The sequence below is a fragment of the Dromaius novaehollandiae genome, chromosome 3, assembly GCF_036370855.1.
Source record: "Dromaius novaehollandiae isolate bDroNov1 chromosome 3, bDroNov1.hap1, whole genome shotgun sequence".
Taxonomy (NCBI): domain Eukaryota; kingdom Metazoa; phylum Chordata; class Aves; order Casuariiformes; family Dromaiidae; genus Dromaius; species Dromaius novaehollandiae.
The window spans coordinates 102,159,573-102,183,506 of record NC_088100.1 but is presented as its reverse complement, the minus strand read 5'-3'; the positions used below and the strand labels follow the sequence as shown (position 1 = coordinate 102,183,506).

Here is a 23,934-nt window from a genome sequence, read left to right as displayed (position 1 = left end):
GTCCGTTCTCACGGAAGGGAACATCTCGGATATGCGCTGGTGCTGTCATTTCCCTTCTTGCAAATAAGTTCCCAGATCTGAGATTTCTTTACGAGGCCTGGGAGCAATTCCACCTACACTTTATTCCCTTGCACTTTCTCCAACTCTCTGCAAGACAAAAGAGCTGTGATTACAGTCCCACGCTGTGTGTGGGTGTGTGCCAATGAAATACAAAGTATAATTAGGGTGGGCAGAAGAGATTTTGAAGACCTGCTGCTTTTCTCTTTGCTCTGGCATTTAGTGCAACTCAAAGCTATTGTACACTTCTAGCATGATATTTTTGCCCATGTACGTTGGGGTTAAGACTGGGCAAGTACAGGGCATTTCAGCAAGCCAGGACTGCCCACGGGCTCTAATTTCTGCTCTGGAAACAGCCATTAAGAGGAGGCGCTAAGCTTTATTCATACAAAGAAAACCCATGTAATTCTCATAATGTTAAAGATTAATGCAACATTACTTAGATCTCCGTTTAGACCTGGAAGAAGGAATAATCTAAGCCTAATCTAAAGTAATCTGTCTAGGAGACTAATGGAAACATTGCAAATGGCATATACATGTACAAATTACTTGAGCTAGAGCATCTTGCAAAACTGACCTATCAATCATCAGCAGTGTTTTTGCTACATGCTTCCTGGGAAAATTCCAACAATAAGCCTAGAGGAGGAGGAAGAGGCCAAATGGAAATCCTTAACGCTCAACCCGCGTTAATATAAAAGGTAAAAGCAAAAGAAGGTCCACATGGAATCACACTCAATTCTAGACCCTCTCTTCTAACATCCTGCTGCTGAATTTCATTGAATGCTACTGTTAGAGTCAAGTTTAATTGTTTAATGTATACAAAGATCCACAGTTACCCAGAAACCACTTTTTAATATTCCAAATAAGAAACCCATGTCCTTGTTTTAAAGGAAAACATAAATTTGTGTTTATAAACATACATTTCATGTTTATAAAAAATGTTTATAGAAATCCTTTTATATATATATATATAAATCCTTTATAGATACCATTGTTTCCATTTGACTTGGCAGAAACTGCTTTAATCATTAGTGGGTTGTATATAAATAGTGTTTATGATGCAGCATACTGCATTCAACTGACCCTCTTCTTCTTGCAAAATATGCAGAATAGACTTCAGTTTGTATCTTGGAGAAAAAAGTACCAAAACTGAGTGAAAGCAAGCTAATTCCAAATATGATGGAGGCATGGAATACTTTGGGGGGAAATGTTTATTTAGCAGCTGGTAATTTTATCTTCTAGCTAGTCTAACTTGACTTGAGGATATCCATGGATTTGACTGAAGCTAATAAGCATGTGAGCTGCAGTTTAGTTAAACAGAAGCCTCCAGGAAGAGTTAGAAGATGTAAATTTCTTGATACATCGACTTTCTTTAGCTATGAAAGAATCTTAAGTTTTTGCCCACAGTTCTTTGTCAACTTCTCTGTGTTGCTAATACCACTGTTTCTAGGTCTGCCCATTAAATAAAATTAGTAAAGTTATCTGAGATTAAGACAACCCTTTCTGGTGTGGAGCTTAATCTGGTGTGCTCTTACTGCAGCTCTGCTAACCTGATTTACTGTGTAGCCCCCCAATAGCTATACTGACATATGTGAGTGGTGATCAGCCATGGCCCAGCAGTAGGCATTTCCTTAGCATGCTTCTAGAAAGGCAATACATTGTATAACAACACTGACAAAAATAACCTATTTCAGACTACTAGTTTTTTTGTGCAGTTAGCAACCATGCTCTTTAAGAGGACAAACATTGCCAGTCAATCCTACCTCTGTCAGAAGTGTGAGAAAGGAGGTTTTCTCTTCAACTAGCAGGTTTGTTTTTGTCTTGCAACAATTATTGCTTATTGACTTTTACAATGTTGGCAGTTAGGAGGCAACAGAAGAAGCCGAAGTCTATGTTCAAAGCTGAACCCTGGAGCTTTTAGGGGAGTGAACATTATCAATATTATTAAAATGCATTAATCTTGCACTTTTGTGATGCTAAGAATCTCAGCACTTGCTTTTGTGGTCATTTATTCACATTTCTTTTAACAATACTGGGGAAGTTTTTCTAACTGCTTGCAAGATTTGGGCCTGTAGCTTAGTATCTACTGTCCCCATTTTTCTTCCTCCTGACTTCAGTGTCAGCCTGATTATAGACCTGGTACCGCTGCCTCCTTTCTGCTCTGACTCCTTCCTCCCTCCTCCTCCCCACAACTGTGTGAGAAGGATCATGTTGGGGTAGGGTTTATTGCTTAGGATTAAACTGTTTCCATGCTACTTAAAGTTTTGTACTGCCATTCACAACTGTGTCTTAGAAGATGTGCTTCCCAGCAGATTAATATTGCAGCTTCTCATTGATTGGGTACAGGTGACAAAACAGCACTGACCTTAATACCGCATGGGACTGAAGAGCATGTAGGCACTAGGTGTGGTAGTAATCCTTTTCTTAATCCTTTTTCTTAAATTATATCAGTCTTCCTCAGAGAACGTGTAGCAACATCAAAAAATATTTTTTAAACGTCTCCGACTTGGAGAGACGTTGGATGCAACAGATTTTTCCTAAACCAGTCAACAGAATGAGGATGTAATTAAAGTCTTTTCTGTTTGGTAGCAGGACCCGGGAGCAGCAGATTAACCTCTGCAGCCTGTCAAAGCCTACCTTCCATGTTAGACACCCGCAGGTGTGTTAGCAGACAAGCTCAGTAACGTGCTGCCCCTGCTGGCAGGATTAGGTAGTCCTTAGCTTCGCGTTTCAGCGTGGCGACACAAGCTTGTAGAGACGCATACACCCGCGGCAACGCCGCGCTTTACTCCTCGACGGGAGTCTGGGGAACACAAACCCGGGGCAACGGCAGCGCTGCCACAGCCTGACGGGCCCCGGCCCGCAGCTTTGTCTCAGACCCCGTTTCGTCCGTGGCGGGACCTCTCCGCCGCGGGCGAGCTGTGACCCCAGTCCCTGCGGAGCTGCCGGCGGGAGCGCAGCCAGCAGCGCCCTTCACCAGCACGCGCCGTGCGGCCGTTGGGCCGCCTTTCCACACGTTAACGCCGCCCCCAACCCCGCCGGCGCGAGCCCGACTGTTACCCGCCCTGCGGCCCCCGTGCCGGGGGGGCGGCTTGGCCGTGCGCCATATTGAGCGGCGCCGGGCGGGAGGGTCCCCCGGCTCCGGTCCGGTCCGGCCCTGCCCTCCGGGGAGGCTTCGTTACAGCTCGGCCCGCTCCTTTCTGCAACGGAAAGGGGGAGACGAGTCTTGGCTTCACTTTACAGTCTGAACAAGCACTCGGGGCGGGGGAGGGGGTCTCTCCACAGCTTTTCTAGTAACTTTGTTCTAAATGAAATGCAATCGCTCCCGTGAATTGCGAATTTTAAGCTGAATAAATTGCTAAGCGAACTTGTATTGCATTTGCGAAGAAATGAAATCATGTAATTTATAATGGCGCTTTTAGTTGCTAGAATAACGGACAACCAGCAATTTTCCTGTTACAGTTTCTTACTCACAGCTTCCTCACTGTGCTTTTATCCGCGTGACGTCTTCCAGAGATGCATGGTTTATAAAAGCTCCTGCTGTTGTTTCAGAGACCTGTGCTGATCTAAACATAACTTGATTTCTCCTTGCGAGCTTACTGTCTTCATTCTTCTGTCTCATTTCATTTGCCAGTGCAGCATCTACTTGTGTCTTTCCTCTTCCCTAGTTTTCTACTTTTGCCTTTTCTCCTGGTGGAAGGCCTTTTTCTTCATTCGAGCATATATTTTCATATTTTCAGAGAGGTCCTGCTGATCTGTGTGTTAAGAGATTGGAAGCAGCGGTCAGGGGAACTGCTCCGGCTGAGTGAGTTTTCCCCTGCAGACTCGCTGGGAGCTGGCTCAGAAAGAAGGGTCGCACCCTCAAAACAGTGTGGATGATCTCTTCTCATAAGCAAAACCAAGCAAGGCCCACTGCTTCTTCCAGACTACGCATTTTATCTGAAAAATGAAGGTAATACAATAGGTACAGGTTTAACGAGCTGTCTCGTAGGACAGCAATGGTCTCTGGAAGAGCTGAGGGTAGATTTCAAGAACCTCCACTCCCAGTCTGCTCCAGTCCTGCACTAGCCTCTCTGCACCAACTGTTCCCTTCACAGCTGCCCTCTGACAGAAAGCATGAAGTGGTGGGTGGAAAGAGAGCCCTGACAGAAGGTGTAAAAACTAGACAGAGGGAAAGAATATGTTCCTGTGTGCATGAAGCTTTGGGAGCTCCAGCAGCCAAAACAAAAAGGGACAGGGGAAGTGTTGGAGAGGTTTACCAGAGAGACTGATTGTAGGGAAACAGAGGAGGATCTTTTGTCCTGCTCAGCCTTTTAACTATCCTGATTCTGAGTCTGGTAAATGCTACAGGACATTTCGGGGGTTATGGACTGCCTTTTAAGCCCTGTCTCACAGTGCCTTTCTGTTTTAAAAAGGCGTAAGTTATATGAAGTTCTTTACCCTTTTTTTGGTGTATGACCCAAATTTCAAAATCATTGGAAATTTAGCGTTGGTGGTCCTGTATTTCCTCAGAAACATATTATTAAACTACTGTATTAAGGAGCTAATTTGTATGCATTTCTGTATATGATTGAAAACTATGTTTAATACAATCTTCTGGCACCAAGAAAGTGATGTATAATGAATCCATCGTACAAAGTTTTTCAGTAACACTGGATGACATGGACTACTGGTTATTACCTTTTTATAGAAAAAAATAGTTCATATAGACAGGCTTACAGTGAATACTACGAAGCAATAAGAAGACTTTCTAAAGTTAATTATGAATTGGTGAACATCAACCAAAAAAAGAAGCACAAAATGTCACTGAGAATCTGATAAAATGTATGTAAAAACTGTTAATGTATTGAATAAAGATTTAAACCTCATCTTAAAGAGAGGGCCATAGAAAACATATTTAGTTAAAATAAAATAGTACAGCATGATGAAACAATAAAAAGAGGGAGAGTCCTTGGTAAAAGTTATTTTGTTTTCTAAGAATTAAAAGAAGGTCCTTTATTTCACTCTTTCTCTGTCAGTAGTCCCGAATGATGTTTGTATGTTGCTGTGTCTCTGCAATTTACCAATAGGCTGATGGTTCTGGAATTAACTTGCATAATTTTAACTGAGTCTTTCTTACAAAGATAAGTCAATGGATTTATTTGGTGTATGTTACGGCATTAAGTTCTACCCTGTTACTTCAGCTGAATCTGGGAAAAAAATATACCACCAAGTATCTTTGCAGCCATGGTGTGGGAAGAATGAGACTACACCCTGACCCCAGAGGTGGAAGAGGGGTGCCATCTTTCCTTCTAAATCTAACCTAGGTTAGTTTAAAGAACACTGAATATTCTAAAACCAGTGGGTGTTGTGCTTGTGGGTACCAGAACACTTCAAATACCACAGCCTCTTTTAAATGGAAGCAGTTTCTCTCTAAGACATATTGTATTACTATGTGGGGAGGGGGAAATGATATTGTTTGACAGGATTTTTATGTGCAGATATGGACTTCTGCCACTGCTATTAACACCAGGATCACTGGAGTTTAGAGGTAGATCACCTCTCCATTGAGGAAAGGGAATGCTGCCAAGAAGTCATTTTCCATCCCTGAGAGTGGAGGTGGAATATTTCTTTGATCTTTAAAAAAACAGTTTGAAACCTAAGAAGTTGCAGCAGAGTAAACGCTACTTTGCTTCTGAAAAAAAACAAAGGAGTTACTTTACATAAACATTTCAGATTCCATGGTAGTATTTCTAACTGCTGTGGAAGCCTTTTAAATATGCGTAAGATTGCTAAAACCAAAGTAACTTAAATCCAAACTGTAATACAATGCTGTGACTGTTGTTATTTTAAAGCTATTTTCTTGGTGACAAGGGGGAACAATTACAGTTTTATCCTTTTACAGAGCTTTCATATGGACTGGGGGCACCGCCCTCTTCGTCACCTGGATGGGACCAGAATGGCCTGGATTGCCAGGTGGCAGATGCTGTTAAAGAGGCTATTCTTTGAATTGTCCAGCATAATTGTAGTATTTCTTGTTATCTTATGATGATTTGAAATAGCTGGACTACAAACTGTCTATAAAACATTAAAGATAGCAAAGAATAGTGACTGAACTTTTGAGATCCAGTATCTTCCAACAGCTGTTGTGTACCAGCTGACAAAAGCCATGCAGTAGAAACAAAATGTGACTCCTTGCACTTTTTTTGAAGCATATCCTTTTTAAGTCTAATCTTTATGAATGCCAACTCCTGCACACTAAACTTACCTAGGAAAGTGTTAAAACACATCAGGCCTTCATTTAAAAGACAGAACTCCACCAATTTTGAAAATGTGTGCAACATATTAACGTATATTAAGTTCTGTTGCTTAAATTTCATATTCATTTTGAGAAATCAAATATTTTATATTTAAAGTTCACTGTTATATTGTTTATAGATATATTAAACAAATTTTGTTATTAAGTGATGCTTGTATGTTTTTATTTTATAAATATGTGAAATATATAGTTGTTAAATACAAAATTAATTAACACTTATGAAACTGAGAAATTTTTTTTGTAAATCTGTTGTATGATGAAAGAATGATGCTATTATTATCTTCCGAAGGGTAACACTGTCATCCTTTGAAGCCAACTGGAGATGGTATGCTGACCTAACTTATTAAAGAGCATAGAGTACAGCTAATTTAAGGTGAGAAAATTTAAAATGCTTTTTCTTGCTCTTTCTTTTTTGTAGCATTAATGATCAATAAAGAGTTATTCAGACAAATATCTTTCTTACGTATGCAAATTACTTGTTTATTCTTAAGCAAAACTAATTTAGCGAAGAATAGAACTGCAGGGTGCTTTTGTCTTCAGCATCTGTTCTCAAATAGCCATATTTATCCTGGTGTTCTTATTTTGCTGCTAGAAACTAAGTTTAGAAACAGCTTTGTTCATTTTTGGCACTGTGACCTATATTTTGAGTTTCTGGAATATGTGATATTGGGTAATTGAGTGATAGGGCTGAAAACCAAGCTGCAAGTTCTTTTGAGCTCACGAAGCCAAAGGCTGCTATTTTTACTGACACTATAATTCCTTTCATTGTGGTTATTATGACATATTATTAATGTAAAAACATTAAAATGTACTTAGTTTTCTTTAAAGTACTACTAAACTTATTTATAGATTGAAAAAATACAGAATATGGATAGTAAAATAGCAGAAAACTTGCATCTCAGGTGTAATGTCTTTTAAAATTTTAGTCTATGTTTTGAAAAGATAAAAGCATTGTAGAAAGATCCAAGGTACGATAACCGCATAAGATGCCTGAATCCTTATATTGTCTACAGCAACGTTAGCTTAGAAAAACCCAACCTATTTACATAGAGGCATAAATATAATACAGTAGTTAGAACTGACAGCTTTGCAGAACTGTATATTTCTGCTTGTATGCAAGAAATTGGAAACTGAAAGCTAAGAAATGGAATGAGGACATAGCCCCAAACCTTCTGCAGACATGCAGAAAAATGGGATATAAGTTCTTTTCCGATGTTTCAAAGTAGGTCTGCAGTATGTCCATACTCAATTTGTTGAGTGTTCTGGCGAAGGTACTTAATGTCAGGTTTTCCAAACCTAGATACTTACCCTGCAGTGGAATAGGTTACTAAATGTTTGCTTTTGAAAAAGAAGTAGAGGTACGCACTTGAATGAGAAGCTAGAGAAAAGAGGGAAAAAATCTGTATAATGACTTTATCTGCTTTTCTTTGAGTGCAAATGTGAGGGGAGAATTCATCAGTTGAAAACTGATCCTGTTTAAAATACTAGGATTCATTTTCCTGCCAAGTGATCATTGAACTAACCTCAGAATATACAGAACTAATTGTGTGTATTTTGGGTTTTTTTTTTTTTTTTTTTTTTTTTTTACATTCCCTCTTGGATCATATAGAATGACTGTTTTGGTCTGAAACTTTTATTGCATATTATTTTTGAGGGGTGAGAGCAGCAGGATTATCTATAGGAATCTATGCCCTAATTGTAGGATGAGACTGTGGGCTACTGCTTATTGAAAGTCAAGCTGCGCTACTGAATGTTAGTAGATTTGGAGGTAGAGAGAGAGAGATGTCACAATGCCTTAGGAAGCCCCTAGACATGGACAGGAGTGTTGCTTACATGGGTTAGTATTTTCTGCAGCTGTCACCTAAGTCTAATCCTGTTTAGGTTTGATAACTGAAACTCTCAGCCAGCTTAATGGCCACGGTGACTGGCTGTTTAGCCAGAAATCGTAGGCTGAGAGTAGAGTGCCAAAGACAATAGAAGACAATGCCTTAACTTTACCATATATCAAACCAAGGTGTGAAAAGATTGTCAGCATTAAGCACTGTCATATTTCTTTTGGAGACTATGTACAGCTTGAACTTGATAGGTGGTTTATGCAAAACAAAAACATTAAAAATTTGAAAAAAAATAATGCAGACTTGAAAGAGACCATCCCTTTGAAGCACCAGCTTTAACCAGGTCAGCTCACAGTTTCTTCCTTAAATATTATATAATGCTTGATGTGACTTTAATAAATGCTAGCATGATTGAATACTGGGAATGAGGGAGAGGAGCAGCAGCTTCAAATTAAGGAAAGCAAACACTTTGAAGTGATGACTAGACAGTGCATCTTCCCATAAGGGGTTTGATTAAACTTCCTTTTTCTTCTGAGGCATGTTGTGGAAGAGGCACAGAAGACTTCCTTTTCTATCCTGAGTGGTCCAAGCTATATTAACTGTCTTGAAATACCCCTTCTAAAATAGCTTTGGGCTAGAAAATGCAGCTGATCTTCAAAACAGAAACTTGGTTTCTTGTCTTTCAGCTATTTTGCACTAAGACTGTCCATTTTGTCCGACAGTAACACTGGGTTTCTTTTCTTCTGTGATTAAGAGGCTCTTGAGTGTTGTGGATAAGTATGATCCAGCTTAACCCTGTTTTTGTTGTCTTGTCCTGTGACTCAGTCGTGTATTCCTTCTGTAAATTCTGTAACACCAGTCACGGCCACTCCCTTAAAACTGACCAGTATTATCGGTCTGAGGCAGATTCCTGCAGTTGTGTCCTTCCTGCTAACCTAGTAATGGTAAATGTGATTAATCCATTCTGAAGGTAAACTCCACGATGGCTCTGCTCTCAGTATTATTTCCTTTGATTCACTGTGAACTAAGCTTCAAATTAACTGAGCACTCTTTTGCTATTGTACACATTTTTCTCCTCTAAGCGTAATTAGCATCCAGCTAAAAGGGATTTATAGAATAACCAACCCAGCCAAGTTTAGAAGGCTATGCCTTTCCCTGTAGTATAATAAAACATTTCTTGTTCTGTTTGTCCTCTCCACAGTGACACTTTATAGTATCCATTTGCTTTGTAACATTGTTCTGCAAACACATCATTAAAACAAGGAATTTAATCCTGCGGAAGTCTCAGCTTTTTACTGCAGTCACTGTATTATTCTCTTGGCAAGCAATTAATAAGACTGGAAAGGAGGCTATTGGAACTGCAGGAGACTACAGAAGTCCAAATATACCTCATTGTTCTGAAAGACTGTGTTTGCTGACTTACTACAAGTTAATATGTAAGCTGTGTGTATACCTGGGGTTCAGTTATTTCAAGAGAGCTATAGCAGGCAATGTCTAACCAACTGGCATTCATAACATTATACATTTCACAAACATGAGCTGGATTTTGCAGGATATTTCAGAATTCAAACACACACACACACACACACACACACGTGTGAAAGTTTTTAACTTTCTACAAACATATCACAGATGATCAAAGTTCTTGATAACAGAGTGCTGTTAAACTTCTTGACTTCTTAACTGCTTGGTCTGTATGTTCTGAAGCTATTACCGAGAATAACTGGATAAAGCAAGAGTTTATATGATTACTTTATAAAACAGAAATTTATTTAACAGTAGCATCTCTCAGTAAATTAGACTGATAGAAGCAAGTAATTCCAGCACTAGTGGAGCCAAGTACCTGCTGAGTTCATGACTTGACTTGAGTTTCTTCTGCTTGAGGTAGCGTATCGCAAACTGGTTTCTGAATGTGCTCAGGTATTGTCTCTATCTTAGTCTAAAAGTAAAACAAGCAAGATCTATTATACCAACCATTTAACATCTAACTACTTGGCTTTATTTTTTCTGGTTTGAGATACTTCTGATTAAAAATGCCACCTAGTGGCACTTTCAAGCAATACAGTCTCCTTATCTCTAATACTCAGAAAATGGTCCTACATGCATTTTCTCTATTGACTTTCCAAAGCCTTCAGTAATTGTTAGTACTTCCCTCAAGACTTGATCTCACAACAGTTAGTAATGCAAGATGGAAACTTACCTTTTTTACTTCCATGGCAACCCCTTCAGGTAAGTTTCGTTGAACATACTCCAAATACACAGCAGCAGTACTGCCTGTTAAATGTTTTAACTAAAACAGAAATAATGTTTTTTTAATGAACTACTATTTTTAACACTTCAAACAGAATAGAAAAAAAGAGACTTTGCTGTAGCTTCTCTAATTCTTGCTATGGGATCAAAGATCTTACAGGAGGGCAGCTTCCATAATATTCTACTGAGGCACTCAAGCTGTACACAACTCTTACACAAATATAAAGTAGCTATTTTACACCACAGAATAGTACATTCTGTCTGTGATCACGTGCATTGACTACGACAGAAGTGGTGGATCATAAAAGGCTGCAGATACCAGATCAAATTAATTGCAGGTTATGCAAGAGTTAGCAGCTGTTGTATACTCTCAAAATAAGAGCTTATAAGAAGTCCTGCAACTCCAGTTCACTTGTGTTCTTGATTTTCTAGTTTGTCCTGGATGGCGAAAGTTATGCAGTTCAGAATTAGTAAACTTACGGTCTGCAAGCAGCTATTTGTACTTCAATAATGCCTGGGTACCTAAGGCAAAGTCCCATTTGCACTGTGCAAATATGTGGTAAGAGACCCAGAGGCCACAAAATGCTCACAGTAAACCTTTCTTTTAAGAAAGTCAGCCACAGCTGTGTTCTAAACCATACGTAAGTTTTTGTCATCATCCACAGAGCATATGGTTCCTTCCCTGTATTTCCTCCATGCAATTTTTAATTTGCCACAAGATGTTGCATGTGACTAAAGTAAGTATGTTCAAAAATGTCAGACAAAACTCATGGAAGACAGAACCCTCACTGACTGGTAAAGACAACGATTTAGCTGCATCATCTTGGGAAAGCTCCTATCCCACAGGATACGAAAAGCATAAAACATACAAAGATAACTCTAAAATCTACCCTATTTTTTCTCATTCTCTATCCAGCTTACAAGACAGTGGTCAAAATCAGCCTTTTGGTCCAAAAAAATTTTCTATATAGGCTGTACAGTCAGAATAACTTGTGTTATATTTCACGTACCGAGGTCAACTGTGTTCTACTATTCCCACCACTCTTATCCCTAACCCGATTAAGTGATAACAGAAATTCTGTGTTCAGTCTTGAACTATTCAATGTATGTTAATGTCTTTGAATTATGCATCTACAACATGCTTCCCCCCCCCCCACGTCTTACCTCTAAACAGACGTAATGTGTTCTCATTTCATACTGAACTCTGTGCTTCTTGTAAATGTGTACAGATTTTAAAAGTGTGAATCGTTCTATCTTTTTTGGAGGTCTATGTCTGAAAAAGGACAAAAAGAAAACTTTATTATATTTTATAGAAAGGATACAAATGTAAGTTATCTGAAAGATTATGCTAAGATACCTGTTCTTATTTGACATTTAGAAAACAAACCAGACAGTATTAAGCATTGGTACAGTTCAGTATTAACCCACATGTGCATGCTTAATACTCTGGTATTAACTAGCATTAGTTCAGAGAAACTAGAGTACTGACAGCTCTAATTAGAGGACTGTCAATATCCTTAAGCCTAGTTAAAAGGCACTTTTATTGTGACACTACTGAGTGTATAACTGCTACTGCTTTCTGATCACTGTCCTGTCACCTAATAAGTGTTAGATTTATAATCTGAGAAGAAATGCTGTCAGATTGCACCTGCTTTTTCTAGAGGAAAAAAAGACAGATATAGTTGTAGGCACAGAACTAGGATTACAGCAGATGATGTAAGAAGCAGCTGCTACCACAGTGCTCCAAAGATCAACTACTTACACTTTTTCAACAGAGATGCCAAGCTCTTTGGCTGCAAGCACTGCAAAATACTCATAGCTGTCCAACACAGTTTTATCATGGCCTTTAACTAAAAGGGATAATCTCTTGTACAGTGTTTCTGGCTCATCTGAAATAGATACCTGTGTTTTGCAAGAAGAGACAAAAGTTACCACTCTGTGTTTTTCTTAACTAATGCATGCACTGCGTATTTTCTTAGCCTGTGTGCCCCATTTGTAAAAGAGGAAGAAAAAAAAGAAAAAAAAAAACAAAACAAAAACCACCACACACACACACTGTTTAGCTGCTCATTTTAGATTACTTTCAATAGGATGACAATATTACATTGATTCACACTTAGTTTGATCAGAAAAAGCATAGGTATGAAGAGGTCCCTAACTTTTAGACATTCAGGTAAGATTTCTTGATCAGGAAAGGCAAGAGCACTCCAAATAAATGTAAGAGCAAAGGCAAGAAAAGCAATTTCCTAAGCCAGTTGTAAGGCTACCTAAACATAGCAGGTTTCCCTAGGCATATAACCCTTTCTGTTTCTACAGGTGGAACTTTATGACTTTTAGTTAGAGCTTTGATTTCTGATGGCCTGGGGTCAGTATTCATCTAGAAAGCCCTGATATATGTAGGAAGCACTGAATTTCACACGGGTTTACTCCCAGACAGTACAGTGCAATATATTCAGTAGGTACCACACATGCCAGACAGGCTAGGCATGGACTGCAGGTCTAATATTGTCTGGAGAATTTGGCTTGCTCATATGTATTATACAACAGATTTGACAGGTGTTTCTGAAGTCCAGATCAAAATCAAGGCACTTGGCTTCTAAAGGCAAGATGTCCACCACATACCCTCATGAGCTGTCCGCCTCACAAGCCCTGGGCTCCCAGCTTCCAAGCCAGAGACAAAGACCCTGGGTTGGCTAGGTTACTGCAAGCACTCAATGTGGTCAAAAAGCTTGTATTTCATAGAGTTACAGCTACATAGGAAAGTAACTGTCTAAGGGGCAGAGTCCAAAGCAAAAGCAGTTGTGCATTCCCAGATCTGCTTTCTTGTAAGCAAACTGTAAGGTATAGGAATCTTGCTGAAGAAAAGATCTCAGTTATCAATAACCTAAACTGCTTCCTTCTCTAATGCAAATTATGACAGAACTTTAAGAAGCTGAAATAGAGGCATTCAAGTTATTCTGTACACCCTTTTTATTATTAAGACCATATGAAAAATACAGTCCTATGAAACACTTACTTACCAAAGGATTACTCTTATGCTCCTGAGTATCAACATAGGATCTAGCCAGCCGTACTCCCATCAAGTCATTGTTTCTAGACAAGTGGGAAAGTATAAAATCAGCAATAAGTTAGATTTTTTTAGGAAACATGGGGGGAGAAGTGGAAAGAAGAAGGAGGGCCTTTTATACTTACGGAAGAAAACATTGTCTTCCCATAATTCTGCTTGCATAATTGACAGGAAAAGCTGACCCCTGTATAAAATACATTGTCAGCTAGCTTTTTTGCAAATTGAAAACTAGCCAGTTAATACAGGGTTATTAAAAGTTACTTTTATGCACATCAGAGTGGAACACATTCCTAGGCATTTGTCTGCCAGACTGTCTGCTCTATTGGAAAACAAAGGAAAACAAGAACACAGAAGTCTACTGTAATACACAACAGGGCCTGGAAAAAAAAGAACATATTACGGGAACAATATAACAGTATGCACCTATTAGGCATGCACCTGAATAGCAATCACAAAGCAATTTTATTAGCAGAATAGTGTATTTTGTGTGGCATCAGATACCATTTCTGCATACGGTAACATTTTCTCCTTAGCTTCACTTCCAAAGTACAGTAAAGTCTATTAGCTCTGTCAATAGTCAAGACTGACAAGGACTTCTTGTTGTAGAAGCTACTGAAAAGAGTATCCTATAAATGCAAAAATGCAACTGCTGTAATTTCCCATTCTGTTTTCAAGAAGATGTTCTCTGTGATTTTGAGCATTTGGTTCTTTTGAAGAGAACGTTTAAATAGAAATAGTTCTAAGTAAATATCCTATTGAAAGGATAACATGGTTTTCCTGTGTTAAAAAAGGAATCCAACTGTTAATCAAGAAGCAGCGCTGCCCTCTCTCATCCTAGAAAACCTCTCCCTTCTGAATGTTACGTGGCTTCCAGCCTCCCTCTGATAATTCTCAGCTTGGCAGGGTTATAGGCTACTAGAGGTTAAAAAAAAGGGGGGGGGGGTGCGTGGGAAACCAGAACTCTGACTTGCTTAAGAGAAACTCGGGGTTTCAGCAGAATATCAAAGCAAAATTAGTTAAACCTATTTATCCCATCCCTTGTTACTCTGACTGGCAGATTTTTCAGAAAGACAACAAATATGATCTCCCTCCCCCACACACCAGGTATGTAGGTGACTGTGTAATGTCAAGGCATCAGAAGTCAGCCAGAATTAGCACTTTTCCAGGTAAACTTAATTTAGTTGCTCGCGGATATGTTTAACTATGTCTAGCTGCATGACTCCATTAGGCCTTCTGCCCTCTCCAGTATGCATTACACATTAATTATAGATCAGCAATGAATAAAGCTGTTTTCTGAAGTAATTTTGCCTCATTCACTGTTTATCCTATAAGTTCTCCATCAAATAAGGCAGGTGACTGTAGGAAGAGGAAGGACAGTTTCCTGGCTACAAAGCTGGTTGTTAGTTGAAGAGCACAGCTCACTGGGTCTCCACTTGGGCCTTTAAAAATCACGATGTTCACAGATGAGCACTGGTGCTACACTCCTAAGTGCACGACACAATAAGCAACTTTAGGAGAACTGAATATTTGCCACTATAGCGGAAGTACGTTTCAAGATGTTTCAAAGTTCATGTGGAGAATCACTTGAGACTTAGTACCTAAAATTAAAGAGACACGTCTGATGAAGTTATCTTGATCGTTGCATCTCCATTCCCTGTTTATGAAACCAAAATACTAACTCTGTTCCTTTCAATGGCAATATGAAGTTCACTAATACCATCACCTGACATTTCTTCAGAGTACAGATATGCCTGTAAGAACTTTGCACTCAGTGCAGGGTTTAAACTCAGTGCAAGTATGTGGCACTGAACCATACCGCAGATGGCAAATATAAGAATACTGACTGTAGTCTTCAGGTAAGTAAAATGCTGTTGGAGTAAGAGGAAGGAAATATTCTAACTAAAAGCTGTACCAGTGTTTTTGCTCTGTTTTATGCAGTCTCAGTTACTTATTCTATTACTTCTAATTGCTTGACCTTGCAATATAGATATATTATTTGTGGATAAAGATATATATGGTCATACCATATATATACACAGTGTCATGTGTGTTTGGATACATAAATTACAGTCTTCATAATGTAAAAAGGTTAAAAACACAATATAATGAAATAATGGAGTCCTACAACATGTACTAAACCCTGCAGCCTTTACATCACTGGAATCATGCATGTTATTCCCAGCACTTACAGACTTCTTTTGTTACTAATTGTGCCGATGTGCATTGAATCAAAGGGTTTTGTAAAACAGGATTAAAGATGCTCTATGGAAATTCTGACAAAGTTGCACGCCGAGCTCCGCAAGTTACAGAGCTGGTGTTCAGAACTACTAAAACATTTCTGGAGCGCTTCTTTTATTCCCCGACCTGAACACCTGGTGCGCTCTTGACCACGGCCGCCACGGAGGGGGGCCAGGCAAACCAACCGCAGTACAAAACGGTCCGCGGCTGAACCAGCCCCTCGCACAAAGCAAATCACTTCTCTTCTCAGGCAAAGCCGCCTTCATTTCTCCGGTCTGGGAGCTCCTCCCGCCCGCCGGACAGCAGCGATGCCCGCAAGGCGAGCAGCCCCCAGCGCAGCAAGCACACGGACAGGCCGTTAAGGGCAGGGAGCCCCCCAACATCGACTTTCTCTCACGTCGAGTAAACGCAGTTGCTCCTCAGCACTCAACGGCAGCAGAAAACATCAGCGCCTCAAACCCCAAAACGTCTCCACGTTTTTCAGGCTACAGGAGAAAACGCCAAGACCAGCAATGGGCTGAGCCCGAGGCCACGGCCCACCTGCCCCTCGCCCTCCCCGGCAACCGGAGCGCCTGCGCCGAACCAGAGCTGCCGGCAGCCACCGCCCGGCAAAGACGCGCCCGCCCGCCGCTCACAGGCCGCCCGCAGTCCCGGGGGCACCGAGCAGGGCGGGGCGGCCCGCTGCGGCCGCGGGCGCCACCCCCAGAGCCCGCCCGTCCCCGCTCCCGCCGCACCCCTCACCTGGCACAGCCGCCGCCACAGGCCAGCCGCCGCCATCTTGCCGCCCCCCTCCCCCGCCGGCCGTAGAGCGAGGCGCGGAAGCAGAGAGCAGCCGCGGACGCCAACTTCCGTCTCGCCGAGGCCCCTCACGACCACGGAGCGGCCCCGCCGCAGCGCGGAGCGGCGCAGCGCGCAGGCGCGAGCCCGAGGGGGCGGCTGCTTGTGACGGGGGCGGGGCTGCAGCGGGGGGCGCGGCCGGTGCCTTCGGGCTGGTGACGTTTCTCCCCCTTTTCTGCAAATAACACTTTTTTTTTTTTAAACCACAACTCGTTTTTACCAAGGAATACTCATTTCCCCCGAAACATACGGAGGGGAATACAAGAGATATTTTTTGCCTGGCATGATTCAGGAATTCTTCTAAAAACACATACATAGTTTTAAATACTACCGCGGAAGTTAGTTTTCAGACTTCTCTCCCTCTTAAAATACTCAGAAGAGGTGTACAAGCTGGTAGCAAAACCCAGCCAACTACATTTCACCAACGTATACAATCCACTGGAAACGTTGCATAAAACCCTGTTTTCACACGTACAAATAGCAGTTAATACTCCTTACATGGGGTCGGAGTGGCACCACATATTTCAGGGGTGGGGCCCTGAAAGCCATCCTAATGCACATCCAGGTACACAGTGACCTGAAATCGAGCCACACGCAAGCTCAGCGCTAACAGCAGGAACCTGAAACCAGCATAGATCACAAGCTATATCAAATGTATAGTTTTTATTTCATTACTTTCTCTGCCACCTAAAATTACAGTCTGCTTTTTACACTAAAGCATCTAAAATATTTACAACCATCTTCTAATAAAATAACAGTTAAATACTGAAAATAAGATTTTTCTCATAAAATATGGTTTTTTTATGTACAGGTTTTATCAAAGAGGACTAAGTTCAATAGTGAACAGTTTTGCATCACCAACCATCAGCAAGAAAACAACTTTCTGAAATAAAACTATGTCCAATTATGTACAAATAGGTAGAACAGCATCTGTTCAACATCAGCCAATGCAACACTTAACAATGTGAAGTCAATGTTTGAGGCCTAAATTATAATTGTGTACTATTTAAGAAATGTGCATTCTTCTCTTTATGAATAAATTTCTTTGGTTATTTTTTTTCTACTATCATCTTGGCTGTACAATAAAACAGCACCTGATTAATGTTACAGATCCAGGCAGATATATATATAGTTTAGCACATACAAATACCTGTCCAATTGTTGCTAGAAAAATACAGAGCTGCTCTTCAGAATCAAGCCCACAGGTTTCTACTATATTTCACTCTGTTCTTCACACAGAACCCTCACTGCTTTCAATTAATATTTTGCGTAAATGTTCAGTTTTCTTCCTACCATTAACAGGGCAGTCTGAAAACATCTTTCCATTTTTTCCAGTGTAGAAGCCTTTCTCAGAAAGGTCCTTAGAGTTCAAAATGGTACGACTTTGGAAGAGAAAGAGTAGACCTTCCTGGATTGTTTCTACCACAGGCCCCTAAAAAGCCAATACAAAATACTGTGCTCAAAAGCCCCCACTTGGCAAACCACAAAAATATGCAAAACTTCACTTGTGCAGTCTACAAAATTCACAGCCTCAGTGGACCTAGTTGGCTGCGTAGAGCTGAACACCAAGCCCATTGAACCTGGGTAGCGTGGCTCCTGTAAAGTAAAGTTTCACAGCATGGACAGGAACTGGTTGGGTGCTCACTGGCAGACCAGGAAAGAAAAAGGCTGCTCTCTGGCCTCCTGAAAACTCACAGGTACAGTAAATGAGAACATCATTCCTTCTATAGCAGAGGGAAGGGAATTCCACGTACTGGTCAAAACCAACCAACCCCCCCCCCCCAAACAAACAAACAAAACCAACCAAACAAAAAACCCCTGAAACAACCCCAAAATATCAAAACAAATCACATACACAGGAACCTCACTAACCTGAAACTGAGAAGTGATTTCCGTTCTCCTGAAAGGCTGTTCTTAAATTATCAGAACATTTGACCTGAAGCAGAAACATCAGGTCATTTGGCTTCACATATTTGGCTCTGACAAAGACAGCACCTCTCTGCCACTGTTGCCACTGGTTTTGAACTTGTGGTCCTATACTCCTAAACAAAAGTGCTGTGGTTTACCCTCATTTTGCATAGTCACACAGGAAAGAGAAGCAGTAGAAAACAAGATCCACCATCTCTCAGATTCTGCTTAAGATGTTAGGAATGCAGAAAAAAACCCAACCTGTTTTAAAAAAAAAAAAATGAAAATTGGAAGATCTGAAATCAGTCTTACAAAACATTTTACAAAATTAGCAATACTCTTCTACTGTGCAAGATTCACAAGAAAATCAGTGCCATTACCTGTGAAAGCTCCAAAATCTGTACTCTCTTATTTTGTAATTAAAGGTCCATGCAACCTAACTGAAATTCTTTCTGTGATTTAAGACTGCAAGGTCCAATTCTTTTGAGACTCAATTTACAGAGAACCAGATCCAAACTTACATAAATGGAGTTAGACACCCAGCATGTAGATCTGAGCCTAAGGGGGAAGAAACGGTAATTAAGCAGTAACATCATTTCACCTTTGGTGTATGTTTTACTAAATAAACAAAATTTGAATTTAACATGATGAGAAAAGGAGGACTGAAATTGGCACAATAACACTGCATGCCTAGGAGTAATAGCGACATGTGCTGCTGAAGGCATATATTCCACCAATCTGTGTCCCATAAGTGGGAACATCTCCCTGTATTTGCCTGGTGAGAGAATAAGCTCCTGAATTGCTGGAGAATACATCCTCCTAAAACTACTGAGAGGCTATTCAACAGTATGATTTATTGTCACAGCAAAATATATTTCCAGTGCAATCAGATTAACAAGGCAGTGTTCCTGATTCAGTGTTCCCATCAGATGATGGGAGCCACGGCACAATCATCTTCTTTCTTCAATCCTTGAATTAGGTCATTTTAGAATCAGTGGATCAAAACCCTGCTAAAAACGGAAGCTCTGAAGTGTACGGTATAACCAATGCCTTTACGAACTGCCTAACACATATGCATTAAGGCAAAACAGAACTGAAAAAGTACTGTGATATTATGGATGATACAATGACTCCTGTAATTACTTGGCAGTTAAATCAGATTTTTTTTTCTCCACCTCCCTTAAAATGACAGCACAAAGGAAAAGAATGTAATCACCTCCTTAACAGAGATGACATTTAGTCTCTGTAAGATGTTGGAAATGATCCAGAGAGGGCAAAAAAAAAAAAAAATTCCATCAGAAGTGTGTGAAGACAATTCTTGTAAGTGGGGTAAAATGAAACTTGGAAGAGTTAAAGACTAAAGATCCTACCGTGCAAGGCTGGAGGGAAGTGACAGCAGAACCATGAACTTCTCTAGTTAGTGGCCCTGGAAGATCTCAGCAAAATGAGCCCAGATAAAAACACCTTATAAGAATATTTGTACCAATTATTTATTTTCCCCCAAAACACAAATTAATAAAAAAGAAAAAAAAAAAACAGATTTCTTTTCTAGACCTGGATAAAAGAATTATCATTTTTCAACAGGTAGTTTACAATCAGTGGGGAATAAACAAGCAGTCCAAGTTTCCTGATTGATGCATTCAGGTTGTGTTCAGTAGCTGTCTATTGAACAACTCTTATTTACAGCTCGGCATCATCCTGCAGTAGATCTGCATCTTCATCATCTAATAAAAGGTCAGCATCCATGACTTCATTCTCTTCCATGACATCACCTAACTCCTGAACAATGTCATCTTCAATGTCACCTACATTTTCAACATGTTTAACCAAACTCATACGATCCAGAGGGACCACACTATGCCCAACTGGCCCAGTAGTTCTCGCAATAGTGGCTGCCATTTCTGCTGCCACAGCAGCTTTCTGAGCCTTCTGCCTTTGCTGTTCTTCTTGTTGTCTGTGAGTCTTCATATGAGCATTGCGGCTTTTGATTTTGAAAAATACCCTAAAATTTCAAAGAAAAAAAAAAACAGATAAGAATGTATTGCTTTTGATGAGAGGAGCCAAAAAAGACTCAACAACATATCACAGTACATTTGCTTCCTTGTCCTGAAATAGAAGTCACTGAAGCCTGCAATACCATGGTGAGAATTTTGGGGACAGACTATCAGATTTATGCATCCTGACAGCATCAAAATGGCCTACTCAGACTCTGCTGAAGGTATTCTGCAGTTCCTGCAATTCCTTCAATATCTATGCACATCCTAATTCTCCCTGTACTTAGCCTCACTACAATCTTATGCAATGGGGAGAAAATGAAGGCACTCCATGTTAGAATGGACAAGCTCAAGCACAGAGAAACTGAGCAAGTTGCTCATGGTCACATGCAAGTCTGCAGTGAAACGGGAGCCTGGAGTGTCAGAGCCAGGAGCTCCAGCAGGTTGTGAATTCAGGAAAATTAAAGAGATTAAATGCTGCAGGGAAAGCATCCAAAAATGCCACGCAAACCAATCTCTGAAGGATTTGGTAACAGAATACGACATCTTAGGGGAAACAGTGTTCTTGTGAGACAGTTAGAGCAAAATAAAGTTTGTTGCAACGCTATTCATTTGGAATATAAATCGGTAAATTTGATGTAGTACTGCAGTCAGTCATATTCACTTACTTGCCACACTCCTTACAAGGAAAAATTGTTGTTGGGTCAGTCTCACCACTTGTTGTGCTGTGGGCAGGTGAACTTTTGATGGAGCAGTATCCGCTCTGCGTACCAGATTTCTGCTTAGTGCCTGGAATGGTGCATCGTGTTTTTGTCACCTGATTCGTACCTCCATGAATGCGAGCGTGGCCATTTAGCGCTTGCCGGGAACTGAACACCTGGTATGGGGTAGGGTGGAGGGGGAAAAAAAAAATCAAAAAATACTGCTCTGGAACAGGAACTACAGAAAGAAATATGCTGAATGCATATTAAAATAAAAAACTGTATACCTCAGATATACACAAACAATCCACTTAGTCAAATGCTGTCCCCAGCTATATCGCACTGAAGAAATTTACTCAAAATAAAAACATAACAAAGTGAGTTATGCTATCCCATTACCTTTTAGCTATACAACTATAACAATCACAGCCATTACTATACAGTGCTTTTCATCTATACAACATCTCAGGAAACAATTTTATGTAAGTATTAGCGTATTGCTGATAATTCATGGTGTGGGAATTCAAAGCAAATAAGCAAAATGATTTGTCCATAGATATCTGGGAGATACCACTGGCAGGGAAAAGTATAAAATCTGATTTCCCCAAATCACTATTCACTATGATCCAAAACCCCTACTATTATTTAAAGATCCCAAACGCACGTACAGCACCACAGTTTGGCATTTCACAGATAAAGGAGGACGAAGAAAGTGTGAGACTCTGAAGGGCAGGCAGATCTATAGGTCCAACAAGAGGGATAGCAGGCGGGTCAGGAGATTTCTGCATTTCTCTTTCTTCCTTTCTGTCTTCTTCAATCTCCTCATCTTCCTCTAGAACTTCCTCCTCTCCACTTGTCTGAAACAGATACTGCATTTAAGAAATACTGGAAATATGGCTAAAGACAGTGTATGGGAACAGCATGCTGTTTAGCAAAGTCTGCTTCCAGATTTCAGCTTTTTTTCCCCATCTCAGATGAACTTTTGGTCTTGCTGAAATTACCACCCCTTAAGGGACAAGCCACAGTCCAAGAAGATTTGCAGCAGTGTTCAAAACACCCTCCATCTGCATTACAGAGCTGTGGCCCAGAGAGTCTACAGATGCCAAGACGCAATTCTTCCCCACGCACAGTTTTAGGATGGCGATGTACACTATATTCATAGTTTAATGAAATGACTTAATAAAAAAATACATCTCTTAAAACTGCTCAGACTGCTTGTGGTACAGACCTGACACAAAGAATCTATTGCCAGTCTAAGTAAATGCTACTTGTGCCAGAATGGCAGAGCAGTCTTTAGGCACACACATACAGGCACAGGAATATTTTGCAGAGGTTCATCTGCTTCAACAATAGTAAAAGCCCTAAATGTTGGACTAGAGTTAGAGGATGCACTTTTAAAACACTTTTATCCTGTACAGTCTAGGAAAGCAAAATCTTGGTGTAGCTGAGGTCACAGAATGCCTATACACAATATAATTTAGAATTATGGAATAAGTTAGGTTGGAAGAGACCTATGTCATCTAATCCAACCTCCTGCTCAAAACAGGAGTAACTTCAAAAGTAAAGTGTTACACTTTCACACATTCATTTAAACTTACCAGGCATTCCTCTCTTTTTTTCTCTAAACGTGTTCTGTGTTTCCGTCCCAAACGCAAGATTTTCTTCCAAGTATAGTAGTATTCCACACATTGTGCAACTGTCTTAGACTTAACCTGCAGTTAAGTAATTGCAGAAGTAGTCCAACATTAATTTTAGTTTTCATTCAACATGATGAAAAAATATCTTAAGATGCTGGTTTTATTTCTCAAACTTTAAAAGGGAGAAATAAAGACAATTTGAATATGACAGTAATACTCTTGTAGAACAACATTTTAAATTTATTATTTTTCCGTCAAATTTGTTCTGATTATTTTAGCTTCAGTACATTTCTCTGGGACTCTCCAGACTCTAGTCAGATGATGATTGAGAATATACATTTGTCGCTTAATTGTACAGTACAACCAAGAAATCCAGGAATTAAGATTTGGTTCCCACAAACCTAAATGTTTTTCAACATGTGAACTGACAAGTAAGGCACCCAGTTCTGCCCTGAGAGATACACACCTTGTCTTTTCTGCTTTGTGGCAGAACATGAAAATTAAGCCCAAACATGTTCTCTCTTATTAATAGGATTCAAACCTTTCTGAAGTGAGGTTTGATGCCCATGACCCAGCCTCCTTTTAACAAACTGCCAGAGAACATGGAGACGTTAGAGGGGCACCATACTTATCCCACACATGCAATGCCATGACTTAGATGTGCTTACTGAGACTTTTTGATTTAGCATATAATTACAAGGAGATCAGAACTTTCTTTTTTTTTTTTTTTAACTGTTTTTTTTACTGGTTCTGCACTTGCATGCATGTGTGCACCAAAGGGAATACATCATTCCTAATGGTGTTCTTCTAACCACCATTGGCTCTATGCCTGCAGTAAGCTGGTCTGTCACTAGAAGGAAAACAGAAAGGGAACAACAGAACACAGCAAATGGGGGGAAAAAAATTAACAAAACAGAAACAACTTTACCATTTTTTGTACAAATATAAAATCTTTGCTGTAGGTGGACAATGCCTCTTTGAACAGCCTTCTTTCTTGATGTGTCCATTTGTCAGAGCCTGAAAAAAAACCCACCACCAACAAAACTCAGTGAATTAACTCTTACAGTATAAACCCACCACTTTTTTGTATGTTAATTTAGTATCTGGAGCAA

The 23,934-nt window shown here is 40.1% G+C and overlaps 2 protein-coding genes across 18 annotated transcripts in view; both read right to left on the bottom strand.

The window, feature by feature from the left end:
• Window positions 1-852: 852 nt before the first annotated feature.
• On the bottom strand, window positions 853-16,687 carry MRPS10 (mitochondrial ribosomal protein S10). Of its 6 annotated transcripts, none has more exons than XM_064509619.1 (8): window positions 16,487-16,687; window positions 13,633-13,691; window positions 13,461-13,533; window positions 12,203-12,342; window positions 11,605-11,713; window positions 10,391-10,480; window positions 10,034-10,129; window positions 853-3,812 (listed from the first exon to the last, which is right to left on the bottom strand). In XM_064509619.1, the coding sequence occupies exons 1-7, from the start codon at window positions 16,520-16,522 to the stop codon at window positions 10,043-10,045; spliced, it is 594 nt and encodes a 197-aa protein (XP_064365689.1). In that variant the 5' UTR covers window positions 16,523-16,687; the 3' UTR covers window positions 853-3,812; window positions 10,034-10,042. The 6 variants fall into 6 exon arrangements, with proteins under 6 accessions (XP_064365689.1, XP_025979059.1, XP_025979060.1 ...); XM_026123274.2 differs by lacking the exon at window positions 853-3,812 and adding an exon at window positions 3,819-3,996; XM_026123275.2 differs by lacking the exon at window positions 853-3,812 and adding an exon at window positions 9,469-9,913.
• A 3,268-nt stretch (window positions 16,688-19,955) lies between these two features.
• TRERF1 (transcriptional regulating factor 1) overlaps window positions 19,956-23,934 on the bottom strand; it is a 103,294-nt gene continuing 99,315 nt past the window's right edge. For all 12 annotated transcript variants that reach the window (XM_064509611.1, XM_064509613.1, XM_064509607.1 and 9 more), the window contains 5 exons: window positions 23,751-23,839; window positions 22,784-22,897; window positions 21,854-22,042; window positions 21,153-21,361; window positions 19,956-20,492 (listed from right to left, as the gene is read on the bottom strand). In XM_064509611.1, the coding sequence (XP_064365681.1) occupies window positions 20,171-20,492; window positions 21,153-21,361; window positions 21,854-22,042; window positions 22,784-22,897; window positions 23,751-23,839 (923 nt within the window). In that variant the 3' untranslated portion in view covers window positions 19,956-20,170. The remainder of the gene's footprint in view (window positions 20,493-21,152; window positions 21,362-21,853; window positions 22,043-22,783; window positions 22,898-23,750; window positions 23,840-23,934) is intronic.

Excerpts from the sequence above, each read along its gene's own strand:
- MRPS10 (XM_064509619.1), bottom strand. The coding sequence starts at position 16,522 with ATGGCGGCGGCTGGCCTGTGGCGGCGGCTGTGCCAG. Across the intron at positions 12,343-13,460 it reads AGCATAAGAGTAATCCTTTG|GTATCTATTTCAGATGAGCC; the intron begins GTAAGTAAGTGT and ends TGCAAAACACAG. Across the intron at positions 10,130-10,390 it reads TTGCCATGGAAGTAAAAAAG|ACTAAGATAGAGACAATACC; the intron begins GTAAGTTTCCAT and ends TTTTACTTTTAG.